Below are 22,347 nucleotides of genomic sequence, written 5' to 3' on the forward strand. Positions count from 1 at the left end.
ATTGCAGCATTGAAGGACAAAAACTCTTGGTGTGGGAGAGCAAGAGGACAAAAACCCTCTTGGTTTCCATATTTAGATTTGAGGACGAAAACCCTTGTGCATGAGAGGTGATTTATTTGAGAATCACTTGTTAACTAATTTGTTGAATATTTGATCATCAAGGATTGGTTCAATAGGGTATCTGTTAGCAAATCTATTGCTTTCATTATAATATTCATATTTACCATAAGTTAGAGGATACCCATTGCTGTTATCATCATTTAGATTGTTGAAATTGCATCTTGCTCTTTGAATTGCATCATTAAGCTTCTTTAAGGGTGGCTGTATTGGCTGCAACATCCACATTGGACACACATGGGGTTTGTCGAGTGAATATGATTCACACAATCATTCTTTCAATACCTATAATCATTATAATTTAGACTAAATAGAATCCCTTACTTTCAAATATAACCTAATCCTCCCTAGAAAGAATTTTGGATGAATTTTTCTATTCCTTTGTTGTGCCAAACTCTACAAGGGCTGGTTCTTCACCATAAATATGTGAATGGGCAGTAAAATACCCTATGAACAATGCATAAAAACATGATGACCAAAAGAAGTCCCAATGAGGGATCATTCTTCTCTCTGGGTAACTCATGGAGATTCCATCCACTACATTTAGTTTGCCACTTCTTGACAACTCTATACCAATCCATGCTCTCATAGTCAAAACCTAAATTTCATCCTTTCTCAATATGACCAAGAAAAAATCTTCTTTGGAGTGGATGAAAGATTACATTGAACATGATCAAAACATTTGATCATTGCTAAATCCTTCCTTAACATTTATGTTGACACATAAACGTATGATTAGAACATAGTTCATGATCGCCTTTTAACCATAGGGTGAAACAAAAGTGAACACAAAGATGGTGAGATTAACTATGCTCTTCCAATTGAACCCAAGATCAACTATGTTCTTCCCTTTTTCTCAAGAGTGACAACTTATGCTAGCAACTAAAGGAATTTTCTGTAATAAACTAGGATTTATAGAAGTGATAACATACAAGTGGGAAAGATGTAATATTATAACTAAAATGCAATAAGACTACATCTAATAAACTCATATTTGCAGACCAACTTCATCAATATGACTCTAATAACACACGACCTCTCAAATATTATCACACTGAATTGTTAAGGTTCTATGCTCAAGTCAAACTCAAATCAAACAATGGATCAATAATGCAATCAAGGATGTTAACACAATAAATGATCCAAACAGACTAAATGCTGCAATCAAGAACTCACCAAAAGTGATCAATTCATCTAAGATAGGTGAATGTGTGCTGATCGTCATTTAAGTCTTCTTTATCCATTCTTTCCATTAGAAATCCCTAAAATTGCTTTGGTCCACAATACTTTTTATTGCCATTCTCCATTTGATCCTAACACACATGGAAAGCATAGTTAGTGATGCAAATGAGGATTAGGCACCTGGTGTAGAGAAGCTAACCCAAGCAACCTCACACATCACCACTATAACCATTTAGTCAATATTGATAGACAAGAGATTATACCAATTGAAAAATATGCGTGATCGAATTGATAACAGCAAAAATTACTTATACCAATCCACTCTCAGAAAACCTGCTCGCCTCAGGGGCATATAGTCCAGCAAGCATTCTACAATCCTCTCATTCACAAATTATCAATTGCAACAACAACAATCATTTATAGGGATTTCGAATAAAAACATATTATATTTTTCTTTATCCTAAATATCAACTATCCTAATATGGGTGCTTAGCTCAAGCCATAAGCCTAGTGATTTCTTTAATTCCCATGACCCTATTCTAGTTTGTGGTCAACCCTCTCCCTGTATTTCACTTAATCTTCACATCTCTCCCACATGGAAATGAATATCACTAGCCAATAACAGAAGCGATAAGAGAGAGAGAGAGGCTAGGAGGGAGATGTTGGAGGTGTTATTAATTGTCGCTATCATTAGAGATGCTACCCATTATAGCCACTAACAGCAAGGAATCTGTGTTAATACAGTAAAGTAACCACTGACAATGTGAGAGTCTTGCATCGCCTATCAAAGTTACGCAAGATTTAATATTAATGCTTTTATTTCAAGCACCCAACTGCCTGCCATTAGGAAATGTTATCAGCATGGTCTATGGGTAAGCAATAATGTCTAATACAGGAAACCACCCTGCAGGGAGGAATAAATGTCTGGAAGAGTCTTTATATGCAAAACATCCCTAATCAGACAACAAATCATATGAAATGCCAACACAAAGGAGTAGTCAACAGCCCAAAGTAATAGTCAGCATTTGCCAGTTAGAGGAAGAAATACCTTTGATTTTATTTTAATCACCTAGCTTTAAGATAAATTAACCCACATAAAGTTGGCCTAGCAGAAAGATAATAACACAACCAAAAGGATAAATTTGTGGGTCCCAACCAAGCCAAACAACCCAAATGAGGCTTCAGAAGTTTTTGTCTGCTTGGGGCCCAACAACAGTATAATAGTTAAAACAAAGATCCGATTGTCTGATTGGTGTTGTCAGCAAGTCATGTGAACCCCAACATAGTAAATTAGATATGAATTATCCAAGTTTAAATATCTTATATTCTATCATATAATCATACACTTAAGCATTATCTATTATGCACAAGCAACATGTATATATATACCACAAGCAGTTGTGAGAGTATAGAGTGCTAAGAAGGGCAGATCTGAAAATAATATCAGACTAAGCCTGATATGAAGATTAATTCCTTTGATGTATTTGTTGTTGGATGACTAGAGGTTCGATCTGAAATGCCTTTATTTCTTTAATCGGAATTATTTCTCCTTCAATCTGTTGAGTGTCTTCTTTGGTGTGATTGTGCTAGTGTGTTTTCTTCCTCCTCAAATGAGACCTTCCCTTTATATTGTCCATTGTGAGGGAGAAGTCACATGCGTTCATCATGCCTTCCCTTGGCAAGGGTCACAACCTTTCACAATTCCCACCCTAACAAAGGGCCACAACTTTTCATCATTTCTGTCCTTAAAAGTCACTCCCTTATTTTCTGTCCATTCCTTTCTTCTTCCATTAGCCTTCCTTAATTCCTATCCTTCTTCCTCTCGTCAGTCCATATGCTTTTATACTATCCTATTTTATTGAGGAGCACATCTCTTGGAAAAGAGACATCCAGTTAAAGGGTCATGCCTCCTCATTGTTGTCTTATCAGATCTGCACTTCTTATTTAAATCAGGTCTGCACTTCTTATTCCCTTATTCCCCCCTCAAATGAGGTTCTCTTCTCCCTTTTGTATCTCATGTTTGAGGGAGTCACAACTTTTCATTTTATGTCTTTTGACCATTCATTAGCTTAATTAAATTTTAATTATATTCTTTTATATTTTAATTTTTTTTTTTCCTTTATTCTTTTGCATTTTAATATTATTATTTTTATTCATTATTAAATTCTATTTCAATGTGGGGACATTACATAGACCAAAAATATGTGTGTTCTCATTGTCAATAGAAATCATAGCAAGTCTATTATGAAATGCAGCATTGGAAAGGCACCAGCAACCTAGTAAACACTCCTAAACCTCTGCAAATGTAATGTCCCCACTTTGAAATAGAATTTAATAATAAATAATAAAAAAATTAAAATATTAAAAATTAAATTAAAATATAAAAGAATATAATAAAATATAATTAAAATATAATTAAGTTAATGAATGGTCAAATGATATAAAATGAAAAGTTGTGACTCCCTTAAACATGAGATATAAAAGGGAGAAGAGAATCTCATTTGAAGGGGGTATAATTTGGGAATTAGAAGTGCAGATCTGATTTAAATAATAAGTGGAGATCGGATTGTGAAAGGTTGTGTCCCTTTCAAAGGGTAGAAATAATGAAGAGTTGCACTCTTTCAAATGGTGCTAATGATGAAAGGGTGTGTCTCTTGCAAAGGGCATACATGATGAAGAGGTGTGACCTCTCCCTCACATTGAGAGATATAAAGGAAAGGAATCAAAGCATCCAGCGAATTCCATCGATCAGATTAGATCAGAACTGTTATTAAGTTACAGGCAATAACATCTTTGTTCATGGTGGTATGCATGGGGATGTGTTGAGTATGTATGCTTAATATATGAAGCTTGATAATGTTCTTATGCAGAATTCAGTAGTAATATTATTATAGACTGCAATATGTATGACAGTCATACTTAATTTCATATACATTAATAGTACATTGTAAGAATTTGCCAATAATAACCAAGATCTAGAACCCAATGGATAGCACAACACAAGAGAGACAAAGATTAATAAGAACAAGCTGTATTCTCATCAAGATGCAAAAATGGATCAACTAGATAAACTATACAATGAAGATGAGCTTGCTTATAAAGGCAAAGCCATATGGATATCTGAGCACACGATCATGACATGTGGCCCAATGAGATACAAGGGTAGGTGAGGGTAGATAGGAGAAATAATAAAATATTCCACAAGAGGTGGATCACCCATCGAAGGTGGAATGTGAAAACAAGATAAGACCACAAAAGGTGAAATTTCTCCTACAAGCAACTTCCCTATGTGCACACTTCCCTAAGTGTATCATATGCAAACTACTATGAGAGACATTATGCTAAGTCAAATTAAGTAAAGTGTAATTATGAGACATAATTTACACCAACACACCCCCTTAAGTGCAACTTAGGGGAATGTACATTTAAGCTAACAATGCAAGATGAGTCCCGATTACAAGGCCATGGTCGGTACCCATGAACAAATGCAAATGCAATCAAAGCAAAACAATCTCTCACAAACGGAGAAAGGGAGAAAACCCAGTGGGAAAAAACTCCCCCCAAAAGAGAAATGAAAATACAAAAGAACTTTCAAAGAAGGACAAAACCTCAAGAGAGGAAAAAGTCCCCCCATAAGAGAGGAAGGAGAAGTTAGTTGACCCCCCCTAATGAAATATCCCGCACCCCCAAGAGAGCTCATAACTAATGAAACTTACTCTTAGTGAAGGGTCGTGAAGATGTCTACAACCTGCTCTGTTGTAGGACAATACTGGAAATCAATGACCTGCTCTTGAATCAGCTCCCTGATGTAGTGCATGTGGATCTCGATGTGTTTGGTCCGTTGATGGTGAACCGGGTTCTTCGAGATCTAAATGGCACTTAGATAGTCGCAATGAAGGACTATAGGTTGTGGAGTGGCGAAGCCAAATTCTGTAAGAATATTTTGAAGCCAAATAGACTTAGTAGCTGCATTAATAGCCCCTCGATACTCAACCTCGATCGAAGAAAGAGCAATAGCATGTTCCTTCTTGCTTTGCCAACAAATGGGGCCAAACCAAGATGAAAGTTGTAACCTGAAGTGGACTTACGATCATCAAGATCGACAACCCAATTTGAGTTTGTGTAACCAAGGCAAGTTCTGTGCCTACTGCATAGTGAATCCCATAATGATGTGTACCCTGTATGTAGTGCAAGATGCGTTTGGCAGCATTCCAATGAAGCTCATGTGGTTCCTACATAAAGCGTGAAACCATGCCAATCGCGAAGGAAATATTAGAGCGTGTGAGTCAAGTAGAGGAGACTCCCAACAAGCCGACGATACAATGTGGCATCAACAAGTGGAGTAGAACACTTGGCCTCAATCTTGACTCTTGAAAGAAAGGGAGTCTGCACAAGCTTACAATTAGCCATGTGGAACCGTGCAAGAAGATCAAGAGCATTCTTGGGTTGCGCAAGAGTAATCTCGGAAGGTGATTTTGATATCTCATTGCTGAGAAAGTAGTGCAAAAGACCCAAGTTAGTCATAGCAAATCTTTCATGCAAAGCAGATTTGACATTGCCAATGATGGATGAGGTGCTCCCCGTAATGACCAAGTCATCAACATAGAGCACAAGTATCAAATGAGAGTCATCTTGTCACAAAATGTAGATACTCGGATCAGAATGACACCTAGTGAATCCTGTAGAGAGAAGAAAGGAGTCCATCTTGGCATTCCAAGCCCTAGGGGCTTGCTTGATGCCATAGATAGATTTCCTCAATCTGCAAACCAAAGAAGAATCCTAAACGAATCCTTGCGGCTACTCCATGTAAATATCCTCTTACAGATCCCTATGAAGAAAGGAATTCTTCACATCTCTCTGATGTACAACCCAACCATGAGCTGCAACAATAGCAAGTGTCAAGCGAATGGAGTTCATTTTAGCTCCGGGTGCAAAGGTCTCAATATAGTCAACACCAGGAACCTATGAGAAACCTTTCACAACAAGACGTGCCTTGTACTTATCCACACTATCATCCATTGCAAACTTGGTCCGATAGATCCACTTACATCGAACCATCTTTCTCCCCTTAGGAAGAGGGACTAACTCCCAAGTGTTGTTCCTCATCAAGGAACTATACTCTTCCTCCATGGCTAAGTCCCACTCAGGAATTCCTAATGCTTCATGAAAGGTTTGTAGATCAGAAGTGATAGTAATGTAAGCATGTGGAAGCTCTTGATGCTGTGATCGAGTCCTCCGAGTGTTTGAAGGATCCCCAACAAGAGAACCCGTAGACTTAAGTGTCTGTTGAGCCCAACAAGGTCTAGGTGGAAATGGAGGATGAGCTTCCTCAACTGCAAGTGGACCCTGCGAGTCGGAGTTGAGGGAAAATCATCATCTGAGTCACTAACTTACTTGATTGCTTCTCAACATGAGCCTTGAAGGCTATAGATCTGTCAAGCACTTTACTCTTGTGAACAAGATATTAGACCCAAGTGAAGCGGGAGTAGTCATCAATGAAGGTGAGGGCATAGCGGGCCTTGCTAAATGAAGTTGCTGGAAATGGGCTTGCTACATCACTGTGAACCACTTGAAGAACTTCCAAAGCTCTCCAAGATTTCCCCCTATCAAAATTCTCTTCAGGATGCTTTCCCATTGAACACCCTGAACATACACCCTTTGAAAAACTGATTTGAGGTAGACTTGTGACCATGTCCTTAGAGCTAAGCTGCTGAAGATAGCGGTAGTTGAGGTGACAAACTGCTCATGCCATAGTTTACTTTCTAAATTTGAATGAGTGAGCAAGGCCATGGAAGGAGATCGAGTCAAAAAGTGGGAGAATGAATAAAGCTGTGAATTGTGATTGGCTTGTCCCTCTGCTACCAAGGCATCATTCTCAAATTCTTTTACCACAACTGAATCATGTGTAAACTCAACTTTCTTCCCATTTCCATAATGGGTGATTTGGTAGATAAGAGAGAAGGTTGGTGGTCAATTTTAGGAACATAGAGAACATTCTCAAAAGTTCCATCATCCATGGCAATTGAACCTTTCCCTTCAACTTACACTTGTGTATCATCACCAATGAAATTGTGAGGTACCTTAGATGGCTCCATTGAAGAAAACGCTCCTTTGTAGAATCCATATGATGTGAGGCACTGGAGTCAAGTATCCACTATCATGAAGAACCTGTTTTAGCCACAAACACTTGCTCTTTTCCCGTTGACTGGGAGGAAGTGGAAGGAGATGATTCCTTCTTCTTGTAGGCGGATGGCAAATTGATGTTGTTCTTCTTAATGATGTTTGTCAACTCATCAATTTGCTTTGAGTGGCAATGATGCTCATTAGGACCATTTTTCTTGCAATACGAACAAGGTGGTCACTCCTTCTTAGTTGTATATCTCTTCTTGGAAGAGGATGAAGAATTGCCTTGTTTTGGAGAGGATGATTGTGCTCTATCTTGTTGTGGCTTTGTCTTAGACTGCTTTTGGTTCTTGTCTTTCCCTTGATTCTTTTGAGTCCCTTGATTTACCACCAAAGCCTTAAACTTTGAAGACTTGAGAATCCCCATCTTGATCAACTTTGATTGCTCAAGTATCAATATCTCTGTGAATGCATCAAATGATGGTGGAGTAAATGAGGCACTTGAAGTCAGCCGATGGGTGTGAAAGCTAGAAACAAAGGCTGCATGATCTGATGGAAGCTTTTCCAACAAATTGTAAACCAATTGAGCATTCTTCCTATCAATGCCACAATCCTTAAGCTTTACGCTTATCTCAGTTGCTTTCATGACATAATCTTGGATTGTATCAAAATCCTTGGGATCCAATGTTGTGAGTTCACTGTCAAGCTTGGAGCTCCTAATCTCATCAACTTGACCATACAATTTGGCATAGATATCGCAAGCCTCTTTGACTGTAGTACCCTTCTCAGTGTGAAAAATGAGGTCATTTGATACATACTTTCTCAAAGTTCCAAGAGCCATAGAATTTTTAGTGAGCCATTCCAATTGAGCATTAGGATCAACTTTAGTATCTGTTGGTGTTGTTATTGTTCCATTTATGTAATGAATGAGTCCTTTTTCCATTAGCTTACTCCATGCTTTAATTTTCCATGATTCATAATTATGTGGAGTACTTAGAGAGAGGCACAATCGCACAAGAGACCCCCCTAAATTCACTCAATCAAAGAACTCCCTTAAAATGATGATTTGACACTTTATACTTAGAGCGTGTACAATGGGCCACTTGCAAACAAGGGCAAAATGGGCCTTTGATTTCAAGATTACAACTACCTCAAATAGGCCAAACAAGACTCAAACCAATAATGCAAGAGATTTAAACTGAGATCCAAGCAAATTGCAAGTACCAAATAGGCGAAAAAAGACCTAATTTTGAAAGTACAATTTCTATTCAAAATGGTTAAAAATTGATTGCACCATGTGAAAGTAGAGAAATTATCCACTTTAAAAAAACGACACTTGAGGAGGTCATATGAACTTGAACGGAGCTCGAGAAGTTTTAGAATCGAGGATTGGATAGGTATAGTTGTGAAAAACTGAAAATTCTATAAACTTTATCCACCAAAATCAGAAACTAACCATACCACTACGAAGAGAACAAAAGGCACCAATCTCGATCCTAAAGGGTTGGGTTTAGGCGTTGCTCCTAGTCCACCCCTCCCCCTTATTTTAGCCCAATTAAAAAAAATTGCACTGAAAAATGCCTCAAAATGACCAAGATATGAGCCTTCGAAGTTGGACTGCAAAATCTAAAAGCTCAATGGTGAGCGGTCAAATTTTTTTCAAAAAATGTTGATGCAGTGTTGACATCAGCAATTCGCTATGTTAAATTTGATGATCGTATTGCCGTCCTAGCCAAAAAAAACCCTAACTGCATGGTTGTATGAACAATGTCATCAGTAGTATGAAATTGCTAATGTGGCACTGTACAGATTGTATGGATGGTGCTGCGTGGTAACATGGCGTGGCCACCTACTGGGCGCTGACGTGTCCGGTGATGTTGCAAGTGTAGCCAAATTGTTGAGTGACATGTGTCGCTGTCGTGGCAATGTGTATTGTGTTCGGTGAACAAAAGGATGCCACGTGGGTGAATGGTGCTCCGCCACGTGTTCCAGATTGACGCAGACTTTGCTGCTGGAGGTGGCAGACAGGTGGCGGTGAGGCACTATGGGGCTGTTGAAAGACAGAGACAAGATTGGTGGCTTAGGGTCCCAGTGGGAGGGAAGAGCTTGAGTGCGGACAGGTCGGTGGCGAGGCGACACTTGAATAGAGGTGGTGGCTAATGGCGGTGTTCGCAGGAGTAGGTATCGGGGCCGAGAAGAACTGGAGGGCAACAGTCTGGTGGTGTAGGAAACACAAAAACCGTCAGAGAGTAAACAAGGCAGCAGGGCCCGAGCACGACAGTTGGAAAAGTAGTACGACCCCCTATAAAAACTGACAAGAGGTACGGGCAGGGGGATTTAAACCCCCAAATAAAAACAAATATATTTTTTTTTACTTTTTTAAATTTTTATAAACTTCACCAAAATAATAACTGCGGATTAAAAAATAAAAATTTTGAAAAACAAACACTGTAGAATTTTTTTTTTAATTTCTTTTTGAAAAAATCATACCATACCGCCTAGGAGGTGAAATTTTTTCCTGATGCCCTGAAATCAACTTTCACCAAAAATAGTCGAATTTATACTCAAAATTCATGGAAATGGCCTCCCAAACTCGATGGCAAGGTCAGATTTGGCATAGGAGGCTACCAAATGATGCTGCTCCACATATCTGAAAATCAAATGCACCAAGATCTCTCCAAAATGACTACCCAATGGAGCCCCAATGGCTCTGATACCATGTAAGAATTCGCCAACAATAATGAAGATTTAGAACCTAGTGGATAGCACAAGAGGGACAAAGATTGATAAGAACAAATTGTATTCTCATTAAGATGCAAAAATGGATCAACTGGATACCGATAAACTATACAATGAAGATGAGCCTTCTTATAAAGGCAAAGCCATATGGATATGTGAGCACACGATCATGACATGTGCCCCAATGAGATACAAGGGTAGGTGAGGGTAGGTAGGAGAAATAATAAAATATTGCACAAGAGGCGGATCACCCATCGAAGGTAGAATGTGACAAGATAAGACCACAAAAGGTGGAATTTATCCTACAAGCAACTTCCCTATGTGCACACGTCCCTAAGTGTCTCATATGCAAACTACTATGAGATGCATTATCGTAAGTCGACTTAAGTAAAGTGTAATTATGAGACACAATTTACACCAACATACATGGAAGACTATTATATATATAGCCCAATCCTTAGTCTTCCGCTAATGCCTACATTGGGATAGGTTGGTTTGTGTAGGGAAAGGCGGAGTAATTCGGTCACTAGAGGGGTAAATCCTAAGATGTGTAAGGAAAAATATTTCTGAAGCCTTGAGGGAGAGTCCTGAGATGGGCATGAACATAAGTTCCTAGAAAACCTTGAGGGAGCCCGCTCATAGATTATTTCCAAGCGCCCTAACACAACAATTCGACATATTCTGTAGGGTTAGGGAAGAAGTGAGGGCGAACCCTAAATTTGATTAGTTATTTATTGCATTATATGCACTTCTAATCTCAATAACCTAATTTAAGATATAATGATGTTAAATGATGTATGTAACTATTGGGAAATATGTAGCATTCTAATAGGGAACATTACAACAAATTAGAGACCCAATAAAGAATATATCACTTACAAAGCTTACTCTGATTTTCAAACCCTTTTATGAACTTTCCCAACAAATTAAACTGGAGTGACTAGCTAGGGCATGATCAAAATCCCAAAGAACTATGTGGCCAACAACAGGTAGCTTCAAATCACTTTGCGAATCCTTGTTAATCTCTGGAAAAAGAAAAACAAACAAACCCCAAAAACCTACAAACTCAAAAAACTACAAAATCTTCAATTTATTTTTTTTGAAACCTTGAACCGCAAACTTGTTGAGAACACTGGTGATTCTTGTGTTGAGGATCTTTCACCATCAAAACTAGTATATTTGACAAGGGTTTCCATCCTCAATCAATCTTGTTCATTCTAGCGTCATCTTGTTATGTGTGCAAAATTTGAATGAATGAAATGAGAACCATAACTCCAATTTTATAGAGTTTGTTGGGGAATTAGGGCATTTTAAATTTCAAATATTTTATTTTCCCTTGAAAAGCTCCCCTTAGCATTTTAAAAACAACTTAAGTCGCTCTTAACACTTAGGCATCCAACTTTGGGGACAAAAAACATAACACTTTGACATTTAAACACTAAGTTGAACAATCAATCGTCATTTTATTACTTTAGTGCAAATATTAAATAATACCATTCACCTTGCATAAAAACTTGCCAAGACACTCGAAAAGGGAACCGACTATGCCGAAACATATAACTAGTGCTAAAGGATGATGATTGGAGTCAAAAGAAGCACTTACTATAAATAGCAACGTTCTCCAAGCACTGAGGAAAACAAACCCACAAAAACTTAGAATGACTTGTGCTGAAATGAGCACTTACTATAAGTAACAATGTTCTCCAAGGACTGAGGAGAACAAACTTAGAAAAACCCAGGAAGGTCGGTGCCAAAATGAGCACTTATTATAGATAACAGTGTTCTTTGAGGATTGAGGAGAACAAACCCAGAATAACTTAGAATGCTACAAAGAGCATTGTCACCAACTAGAGCATCAATTGAACTCCAAACCATCATTGGATGCCACAAAATCCCTGAAATTGTGCCAATGTTCACAAAATAGGAAGGCGTAAAAATGGGAACATTACACTTTATGGTTGAAGGATGCAAAAAATTTCAGGAAGGTTTTTACCTATATTTTGGGACATTTTTATGACAACTTAGCCAATTTTTTGCATGTTGTCATGTGATCAAGTTTTTTTTTAAGACAAAGTGTTGGGTGCACCTCTCTAAACCGTTTGCTCACTTCTATTACCCAAGTGTAGATTCCGTATGATTTAGCCAGGGAAAAAATGTATCGTTTCTTGCTTGCTGATTTTTGGTGGAGATTTTACCGTTAATGCCCAAAAGTAGAGAATCGGGTGGAGAATGTCATTGGCTTTGCCTTTGAAATTTTGTGCCATTAGAGAAAACTTGTGGCAAAGCCACCTTTGGCATGTCCATGGGCCGTTTTTGCTCAATTTTGATGTAGAGATGGAATATACTTAAACCTATGCCAAAAGGATGGACTTTGAGAGGAGTTTGCCCACTACTTTGCCACTTTGAAGCCCTCATAGCCTTCGCCATTTTAAACTCGCCTTTAATTGCTGTTGACATCATCAATCAGGAACCTCATCAATCTTTTCCTTGGAACCGATTAACCTCGAGCGCTCTGCAATAATCATTAATTGAACAAGACCATGACACAATAATCTTGCAACCTGGCTGGATAACTCTGTTACAGACCTTTGCCTGATAATATGATTATTTATTTTGAGTAAACATAAAAAATTGGAGAACAATGTTATATAATGACTTGAACAATTATTTTTGGGAACAAAATAGAATTGTTCTATAGCTATGAAGACCCGAGAAGAATCAAATGCATAAGTGTTCAAAGTTTGGATATCCATTTTTGTTTCTCTATTGACAAGATGTGCAAGCAGCTTTTTATCTGTAAATAAACAAATGATTAACCTTTATTTTCCTGTTCAGCTTTTCAGTAACCTACAAGATTCTAAACTTATGAAAACTGTCGCACACGCTGAAGATTACAAAAAGAAGTATTGCCCGAGTAATAAGTGGTGCCAGTTTCATAACTGCTCTGTTTATTTTCACCACATCATTCACTCCACGTAAGTTGCCTTCTTTATATACTTTCTTGGAAATAAAATGACTGGGAAAGCTCTCAATTCTTTAGTCTATATATTATAGCTTTGCTAAAATGAATCAAATAATTCCAAGCATCTGGGTCTGTTTCAAATCTTCCCTTACTACTTTCAGGCTCATAGCTTCTTTTAGACTGATTATATAAATTTCCAACTATTTAGAAATGCAGATTCACAAACAGTTTCAGAACTCGTATTGAGAAGGTTAAAGATGGAAATCATAATGCATGGAGGTGTGGTAACTAGCATGCTATGTGATGCTACACATATGATAGTGTTTTCTGCAGCTGACCACCAGGTGCCTTTCGAGATAATTATAAAAAGGTATGGTTGTGTGTAAGGTTCTTAAATGTCATAGATTATTGTTTTCAGTCTTATATAAATGGAAAAAAATTCTCTGTATAGATACTCTCTGTAGCACACCTTACTCAATCGCATGCAATATGTTTGTAGTCTCCCCAAATCGGGATCTTAAACATTGTGCAACTTTTTTATAATATTTGTGGACAAAAAACTAAAAGTAAAATTTATAAATGATGATCATCTATGATAATTTCCAGAATACTTATTTATGAATGCTAAAAATAAATATGGAACTTAAATTGTATGCTACGATGATAATTTATGGTAATTGTTCGAGTGAATACTAAAAATGAGAAGAATAAGCTGTTTTTCTTTGTGTTATTAGAGTGCTATGGAAAGAATGTTGCTGCTGTATGTTTACTCAACTACTCTACTTTGGATCCAATAGACCAATCCATAAGGCTGAAAAAGACTACTCTCAGGTTGAGATAATGTTTGGGTCTATTGTTAAGCATTTTTATGATATGTATCTCAACATTGTAGTGGTGAATGGAAGGTTTCTTTCCAAAGGATGTATTAGCTATCGTAGACGATGCAATAGTTATTATTATCAGCATTTTAGAAGATAAACCCGATATCAAACTTTGTATTAGATGATATGAATTTATACATGAATAAATGAGAAAGCTCGTGTATATGCTGGTGTGACAGGTTCAATAGATAGCTGAAATTAGCTAACAAACTATTAACAAAACATCAATACAACAATAACAAACAATAACAAATAGTTCACGCGGGTAGAGGGATGGAATATCCAACATTCCCCCCTTATTACATCACTGTTTTAAAGTACTAATAAGAGAATCTTGAAAACTTTCAAACTTGACACGAGCAAGAAGCTTGGTGAAGATATTTGCACGTTGTTCTCGAGTTGAGCAGTATTGAAGTTGAATGTTGTTTTGCTAAACATGTTCTTGTATGAAGTGACAATCAACTTCTATATGCTTGGTCCGCTCATGAAACATTGGATTACGAACAAGCTTGAGAACACTCTGATTGTCACAAAAGAGGGTTGTAGGTTCGTTTTGTGGTACACCCAATCCTTCTAGTATGCGATGTAACCAAATTGCTGCAGTCGCTGCACGATATTTTGCCTCTGTTGAAGAACGAGCAACTGTGGCTTGCTTCTTACTTCCCCAAGAAATAGGTCATGAATCTAGGAAAAAAACATATCTAGATATGGATTTCCTATCATCAACAGAACTAGCATAATTTGCATCTGTGTATCCTATCAAGAAGAATTGATCACTCCTTTTATATTCCAAACCATGATTCATTGTACCTTGAATATACCTTAGTACCCATTTTGCTGCATTCCAATGACACATTTTTGGTTCTTGCATGAATCTTGATAGGTAATTAACAACAAAACTAATATCTGGTTTGGTGTAACTCAAGTAAATCAAACCTCCGATCATTTGTCGGTAGAGTGTTGCATTCACCTGAGGAGATGTATCAGATGTAGATGACGACAATCCATATGATTCCATATGTGTAGACATGGGTTTGGAATCCATCATTCTGAATTTCTCAAGCAGTGTCTTGGCATATTTCCTCTTTGACACAAAAATATTGTGATTTGTTTGCCAAAGGATGTATTAGCTATGGTAGAGGATGCAATAGTTATTATTATCAACATTTTAGAAGATAAACCCAATATCAAACTTTGTATTAGATGATATTAATTTATACATGAATAAATGAGAAAGCTCGTGAATATGTCGGTGTGATGGGTTCAACAAATAGTTGAAATTAGCTAACAAATTATTAACAAAACATCAATAAAATAATAACAAATAGATCACATAGGTAGAGGGATGGAATATCCAACATTCCCCCCTTATTACATCACTATTCTAAAGTACTAATAAGAGAATCTTGAAAACTTTCAAACTTGACACGAGCAAGAGGCTTGGTGAAGATATCTGCACGTTGTTCTCGAGTTGAGCAGTATTGAAGTTGAATGTTGTTTTGTTGAACATGCTCTTGTACGAAGTGACAATCAACTTCTATATGCTTGGTCCGTTCATGAAACATTGAATTACAAACAAGCTTGAGAACACTCTGATTGTCACAAAAGAGGATTGTAGGTTGGTTTTGTGGTACACCCAATCCTTCTAGTATGCGATGTAACCAAATTGCTGCACTTGCTGCACGATATTTTGCCTCTTTTAAAGAACGAGCAACTGTGGCTTGCTTCTTACTTCCCCAAGAAATAGGTCCTAAACCTAGGAAAAAGACATATCCAGATATGGACTTCCTATCATCAACGGAACTAGCATAATTTGCATCTGTGTATCCTAATAATGAAAGGTGGGTATTTTAAAGTAAAGTTCGCATTTTTCCTTGAAAAGCTGAATTTTCTCCTAAAAGGCAAAACAACAAATTAAGAGACCAAAGGGGAGGGAGGTGTCTAAAACGAAAGTTCACGCTTTTGCCTTGCAATACTGAAACTTGCCCACTAAATGGTGAAATGTTAAGATAAAATAAATAAGGGTGGAGGCATTTTAAAACATTTTGCACTTTCACCTAAAATTGCCTAAATATCCCCTTAAATGCGAAATGTCAAGTTAAAAGAATGGCAAAAAAAAGGAAAAGTGTTTCTACACATTCGCCTAAAATTGCCGAAGTTTTCCCTTAAGTTGGCAAATTGAGGAAAACAAAGGAGAACTTTTTGGCACTTTGCCTTCAAAATGCCTAAGTTTTCCCTTTAAAGTGGCGCGATTTTAAACCAAAAGTGAAATGAAGTAAAGGAGGTTCGAATGGTTTTAAAATTAAACATCTCTTTTTCCCCTCTTATTTGTTGAGACGAAGCTCAACATTGCCTTAATGACATTTAATATTTGTTAAATTTACTCAAATTTTTGAAGAAGATTAATTTAGGTTGAACTTATTTTTGTAGATCAACGTCGCTGAAAATAGCTGAGGGAAAACTTGAAACGCAAATTGAGGACATGATCGCAATCGAAGCCGGGGGATGAAGATGCAACGCCCGAGATTAAAATGGTGATCACAGAGCACACCATAAAGTCGGGATCTTGAATGCTGGTGAACAAACTTAGAATGCTATAGAAGTATGCAGACTCAGAAGATTCACAGCTAAAAATCCTAGACAATCAGATTGCTTGCAGAACTAAATTGTTTTAATGTAAACAAATGCCTGTGGGCCCCATTAATGCATTTAAAACAAGGGGGTGCATAGGTCAGTTATTCCTCAGCTATCTAATTGACCAAATTGATGTCAAACAGTTGTAGTAGTTGAGAAGGTGGTTGAAAGTGGCAGCTTGGGAGGACAATTGAAAGTTACTAGGCATGGGTCAAAGATGCCAGGCATCTAGAAGGCAGATTGCAACCATTGGATGGTTTCAATCCTAGCCCCTGATCTGAGATGTAAAATCTATAAAAGGCCAAAGTCTCTCTTTTGTAAAGGGTTAGATGGTTAGAATTTTTAGACAGCTAGAAGTTAGAATTTGTTAGATTTTTAGGAGTTAAGAGGTTAGAATAGTTAGATGCAGTTTGCAGATTAGAGGTAAATTAGAATAGGACTATTGTAAGAAATTGTTGTAATGCCAGTTGGAATCAATATATGAACATTGAAGTATGGTGCTTGTTATTTTTGTTTTCTCTTGTTTGCATGATTTCCTTTCAGCTGGTTAAGTAGAGTTCAATGGTTTTAATGGTGAAATGCAAAGGTATTTGATTTGATTTCAGGTTCATCCCATTGGGAGCTTGCTGATTGTAGGTCACCGTGTATGGTTAGTCTGAACCTTACTATTGTGCCTAGTTCAATTATAGGTGTTTGTCTTAGGCTGCGCCAGAATTGGGTGCCTGAATGAGTACCTCCAGTTTGAAAATCCTTGATTCCCTTGTACTATCCCTGTGAAGTTGTGAGTATATCTTTGGCGAAGAAAGGGTTAGTTTATGGAAATCTGTCTACCCACAGCACCAGCCTTTACGACCATCGTGCTTAGGATCCCTAAACCCTTCTCTTTTGCTTTTATTTTCCACTGTCTGAGAATCGCAGCATCATCGAATGTAGACCAGCTTGTAAACGTAAGCCCCCTTGTGTTATGAGCAAAACACATCAACCGCTTATGTATCTCGCAGTCAAGACTTGACATTTGGAACCTTGAGGTTATCCCCTTTGATCATCCAGAACAACATTAGGGATCTCCTTACGCAAGAGAGGATAAGATACTCAACTTTCTATTCTATGTTGACCGGAGAGAATCGAAGGACAACTTTATCCATGTCAACAGGTGTGTTTGTCATTGTTGTCCAAGTTTTGGTTAGTTTTTGCTTTCATTTTCCTAGCTTTTTGTGCAATTTTGAGTTTTGAGTCAGTCATTGCAAGTAGGAACTTTTTGACGTCATTGCAAGTAGGAACTTTTTTATGTCAGTGCAAGTAGGAACTTTTTGATGTCATTGCAAGTAGAAACTTTTTGATGTCATTGCAAGTAGGAACCTTTTGCTCAAATTGCAAGTTAACTTTACTTGCAGTAGGGTCTTAGAAACCCGATTACAAGTTACTTGTAGTAGGATCTTAGAAACTCAATTGCAAGCCTTTCTATTGCCATTATATTATACTTGCAATCGGGTCTTGGAAACCCGATTGCAAGCATGTAACCTGGTTTCCTTCATTGCAAATATCCCTTCCAAGTTCATTGCTTGCATTATTTGATTGCTAGTTTGTGCCTAACTTCCAAACCTTTCACACTTGCAATCGGGTTTCAAAACCCTGATTGCAAGTTGGTTCCATTTGTGCAAGCATGTTCTTCAGATTCACTGTCTTCATATTTCCCTTTCACTTGCAATCAGGTCTTGAAACCCCAATTGCAGGTTTATACCTTCCTTGCAATCTTGCTTCATCTTCACTTGCATTCGGGTCTCGAAGGCCCGATTGCCAATGTAAGCAACTTGCATTCTTCCAATTCCACATTCCAAGTTCGCTTAAATCCACTCACACTTGCAAATTACCTTGCAAAACCCGATTGCAAGGGGTTTCAATACATGTAAGGACAGTAAACAAAAGCCAATGTTGTCATATGTTGGTGATGTAAATGAAAAGAATACACTGTCATATGCATAGAGAGGATCAAAACAACATGAACCATGAAGCAGAGAATAGTGGCTAAGTCAAGTCCTATCTAAAATTAGGGACGGCGGTTCTAGTCTCACCATTGAGAATATTTTCTTTCCTTTTACTAAATGTTGAGGTCAATGCCATGATAAGAGAGAACTTGACAAATGGAGTAATGCAGCAGAGGAATGCATTGTAGCAGCGCTAGGTGGTAAAAAGCAGTGACTTTCACTATCACAGTGGCCAATAAAGAATGTTCATTATCTTCAAGTTCAGAACTTCAGTGGTTGGTCTTCATAAGGTCGCTATCATTACCATTCATGGTCAAATGATGCAAGTTGTTGTTCCTGGACAAATATCCTCACCAATCTTGAATACTTCAAGTGCCAACATCTTGTAGCAGCATGAAGACCTCCTAGACAAAGGATGATGTAAATAAAGTCGTGTCTTGGACACTTAGATTAGTTTCAATTATGCATTTGTAATTTCCTTTTGACAAATTACATGTAATGTCAAAAATTGGAATTGCAAGTAGTCACATTACTTGCATTCTTGTAACTTGTAATTATGTAATGTCCCCACTTTGAAATAAAATTTAATAATAAAATTAAATTAAAATATAAAATAATATAATTAAATATGATTAATTAAAAATTAATTAAGTTAATGAAAAGTCAAAAGACATGAAAGGAAAAGTTTTGACTCCCTCAACAATGAGATATAAAAGGGAGAAGAGAAACTCACATGAGAGGGGGGATAATTTGGAAATGAGAAGTGCAGATCTAATTTAAATAATAAGTGCAGATCTGATTATGAGAGGTTGTGTCCCTTTCAAAGGGCAGAAATAATGAAGAGTTGCACTCTATCAAAGGGAATGGTGAAAGGGTGTGTCTCTTGCCAAAGGGCATACATGATGAAGAGGTGTGACCTCTCCCTCACATTGAGAGATATAAATGAAAGGAATCAAAAGCATCTAGTAAGAGCACCATGGATCAGATCAGATGAGAACTGTTATTAAGTTACAGGCAGTAACATCCTTGTTCTTGGTCGTATGCATGGGGATGTGTTTAATAAGTATCCTTAATATATGAAGCCCAATAATGTTCTTATGCAGAATTAATAGTAATACTAATATGGACTGCAATATGTATGATAGTCATACTTAATTTCATATACGTATTCATAATACATAAGAAATATATATACTTATAGTCTAAATCATGTTATTACTTTCCATATTTAAGAAGATGGGATTGAGATGTTCCAAAGAGGGGCAGTCTAAATCCAAGCAATAGGTTAAGTCCCAAGATATGGTGGGGATCAGCGACCAATAAGCCTTGAGGGTATAGACCCAAGATAGGTAAGGGCTTGGATCTGTAAACTTTGAGGGAACCTATTGTAGTTGGTCTCTAAGCGCTTTGGTAACATATGTCAACCCTTCTCCCTTAAAACTGAAGTAGTAGCAGGGTTTGATATCTATATTAAGAACTATGAATGAAATTAATCAGCTAATGAGGAAAATAGACAAGCACTTGTTAATAACTTATTGAAGAAAATCTATCAATTTTAGTATATTTAAATAGATCAGGTAGGGGACATTACAAATTACATGTAAACAAATTACAAGTTGAAATACAATAGAACTGTAATTTGCAATAAGTCATAGTTAGTTATAGTGGTTGTGGAAAAGTCTTAGTTAGTTGGACTTCTCCCACTTTTTGCTCTCAGCCCCTCTCCTATATATATAAGAGGGTGCTCTATGTAATATGGATCTTTTTGACAAGCAAGAAAACTCAGCAGAATTTTACAGTGATAAAAACTGTGTTTTATACTTGTAAATTGATTTCTCAAGCAATACAAAGAAGGCATTTGAGTTTCAGACTTTGTGTTGAAGCCTTGTTCATATATCTAATGTGTTCTAATGTCACAGCGATATACTTGTTTGTATGTATTTGAGATTCCGGTGAAGTTGTTGAAAAGAGGTTTAATAAGATTTCTTGTTACATCCCATTGTGTCCAGGTTGTTTTATGCTACTTTACGCCATGTTGTTTGTGCCCTAGTTGTTTTATGCGATATTTACGTGATGTTAATTGTGCCCTAGGTGTTTCATGTTATAATTGAATGATGATGCCCTAGATTGTATTTGTTCTCAATACAATGAAATGATGACTCACAACTTTTAAATTGATGTTTTGCTATTTAGCATGATGACATTTAAGATGTTTTTATCTTTGTTGATAGTATTTTTGAAATGTCAAGATTATGACAAGATTGTAGGCTAATTGTTTGAACTGGTCAAGTGTGTGCAGGAGTTCGTCGTCCTCCGAGAAGGGAGGGGAAGTATAATCAGGTCGGGAGGTAAGGAGAGGGAGAACTCATGCCATCTAGAAACCCTAACCATGAGTCAAGTCGTCTCATGATTGCCCATGTTATTTTCGTCACCTTGTTGCATTAGGTAACCCTAATTGGTCTGTTTAGAGGTTTTGGGGTTTCACGACTCTAAGTCGTCAATTAGTTTCCAACTTAGTTGGTTATTATTAATTTATTTAATATTATTATTATTATTATTATTTTTAATAATCAACTAAAAATTGCATTGGCTCATGTTTGGTAACGTAAATATATGAATATATTATATTAATGTTAATTCAGCGTAAGGCCCTCTTGTTCAATGCATTAGCCAATTCTATTATGGCTAATTTAATAAAGTTAAATATATAAATGGGGAGGGGGGAGGAGGGGGGGGGCTTTTATATTTGAAATTGATTATCCTAGATAATTTTGAGCATTGCTAAAGCTCACATTGTTATGTAGCAAAGGTATCGAATACCAAGATTGTGTATAAATCCTATGCTTATTTCCAATGTCTTTTGAATATTTTTATCGGGCATAAATGAGTAAGATAGCCGAAAAAATAAAAGAACAAGAACATAGGCTTTTGGCTTGAATTTCTTATCTTTCTCGTCACGCAAAGGCATGGAATTAGCGTGAGGGGGAGGAAGGAAATTTACGTGATTGCATGAGATTAGGTCGAAATGGGGAATTCGTCTCATTCTCATGGGATATATGGCATGCTTTTGGGAGTGATGGGAGGATTGTGAAAGAGTTTGGGAAAATATCGAGCTCTGCATACTTTTGGGGTTTGGGTCTGCAAAAATAAGAAATAGGAAGAAACACCTTGTTGCTTTTGGAAGTTTTTCCAGCCGAAGTTAATCTGGAAAGTGTTGACGTGGCTAAAGTCGTGTTGCTACAACTCTCTCCAATCAATGCAGAATAGAATGTTAAGTATCCTATCCTCTCTTGAGATAAAGAAATCCCTAATGTTGTTTTTTTAGTTGATCAATGGGGACAACTTCAAGGTTTTTGGTTATCAGGTCATGATTACAGGATAGCTCAATGGTTTGATGTGTTTTACTGGGAGCACAAGGGGACTTACGTTTTGCAACAAGCTAGTCTTCTGCGATTCTCGGACTCTGAAATAAAAGCAAAAGGGAAGGGTTTAGGGAAACCTAAGATTATCCAGATTGGTATGCGGATAGAAAGATTCAGCATAACCAATCCCTGCTTGGCCAAAATAACTCACAACCTCGCAGGAACGGTGCAATCTTTAAAGGGACTTGGAAAATTTTCAGACTGCAAATGCATGGCTAAGACCCCAATTTTGGTGCAGCTCAGACAGACACCTACAATTGAACTAAACGCAATTAAATGCTCAGACTAACCATACACAAGAG

General features: G+C 37.2%; 1 protein-coding gene across 5 annotated transcripts in view; it reads left to right on the top strand.

The window, feature by feature from the left end:
• Positions 1-22,347, top strand: part of LOC131034286 (DNA ligase 4) — a 308,263-nt gene that overhangs the window by 239,617 nt on the left and 46,299 nt on the right. For 3 of the 5 annotated variants that reach the window (XM_057965753.2, XM_057965734.2, XM_057965742.2), the window contains exons 24-25: positions 12,997-13,136; positions 13,332-13,493. In XM_057965753.2, the coding sequence (XP_057821736.2) occupies positions 12,997-13,136; positions 13,332-13,493 (302 nt within the window). The remainder of the gene's footprint in view (positions 1-12,996; positions 13,137-13,331; positions 13,494-22,347) is intronic. The other 2 variants (XR_009103768.2, XR_009103769.2) reach the window with 1 other exon arrangement.

The sequence above is a fragment of the Cryptomeria japonica genome, chromosome 5 (genome assembly GCF_030272615.1).
Source record: "Cryptomeria japonica chromosome 5, Sugi_1.0, whole genome shotgun sequence".
Taxonomy (NCBI): Eukaryota; Viridiplantae; Streptophyta; class Pinopsida; order Cupressales; family Cupressaceae; genus Cryptomeria; species Cryptomeria japonica.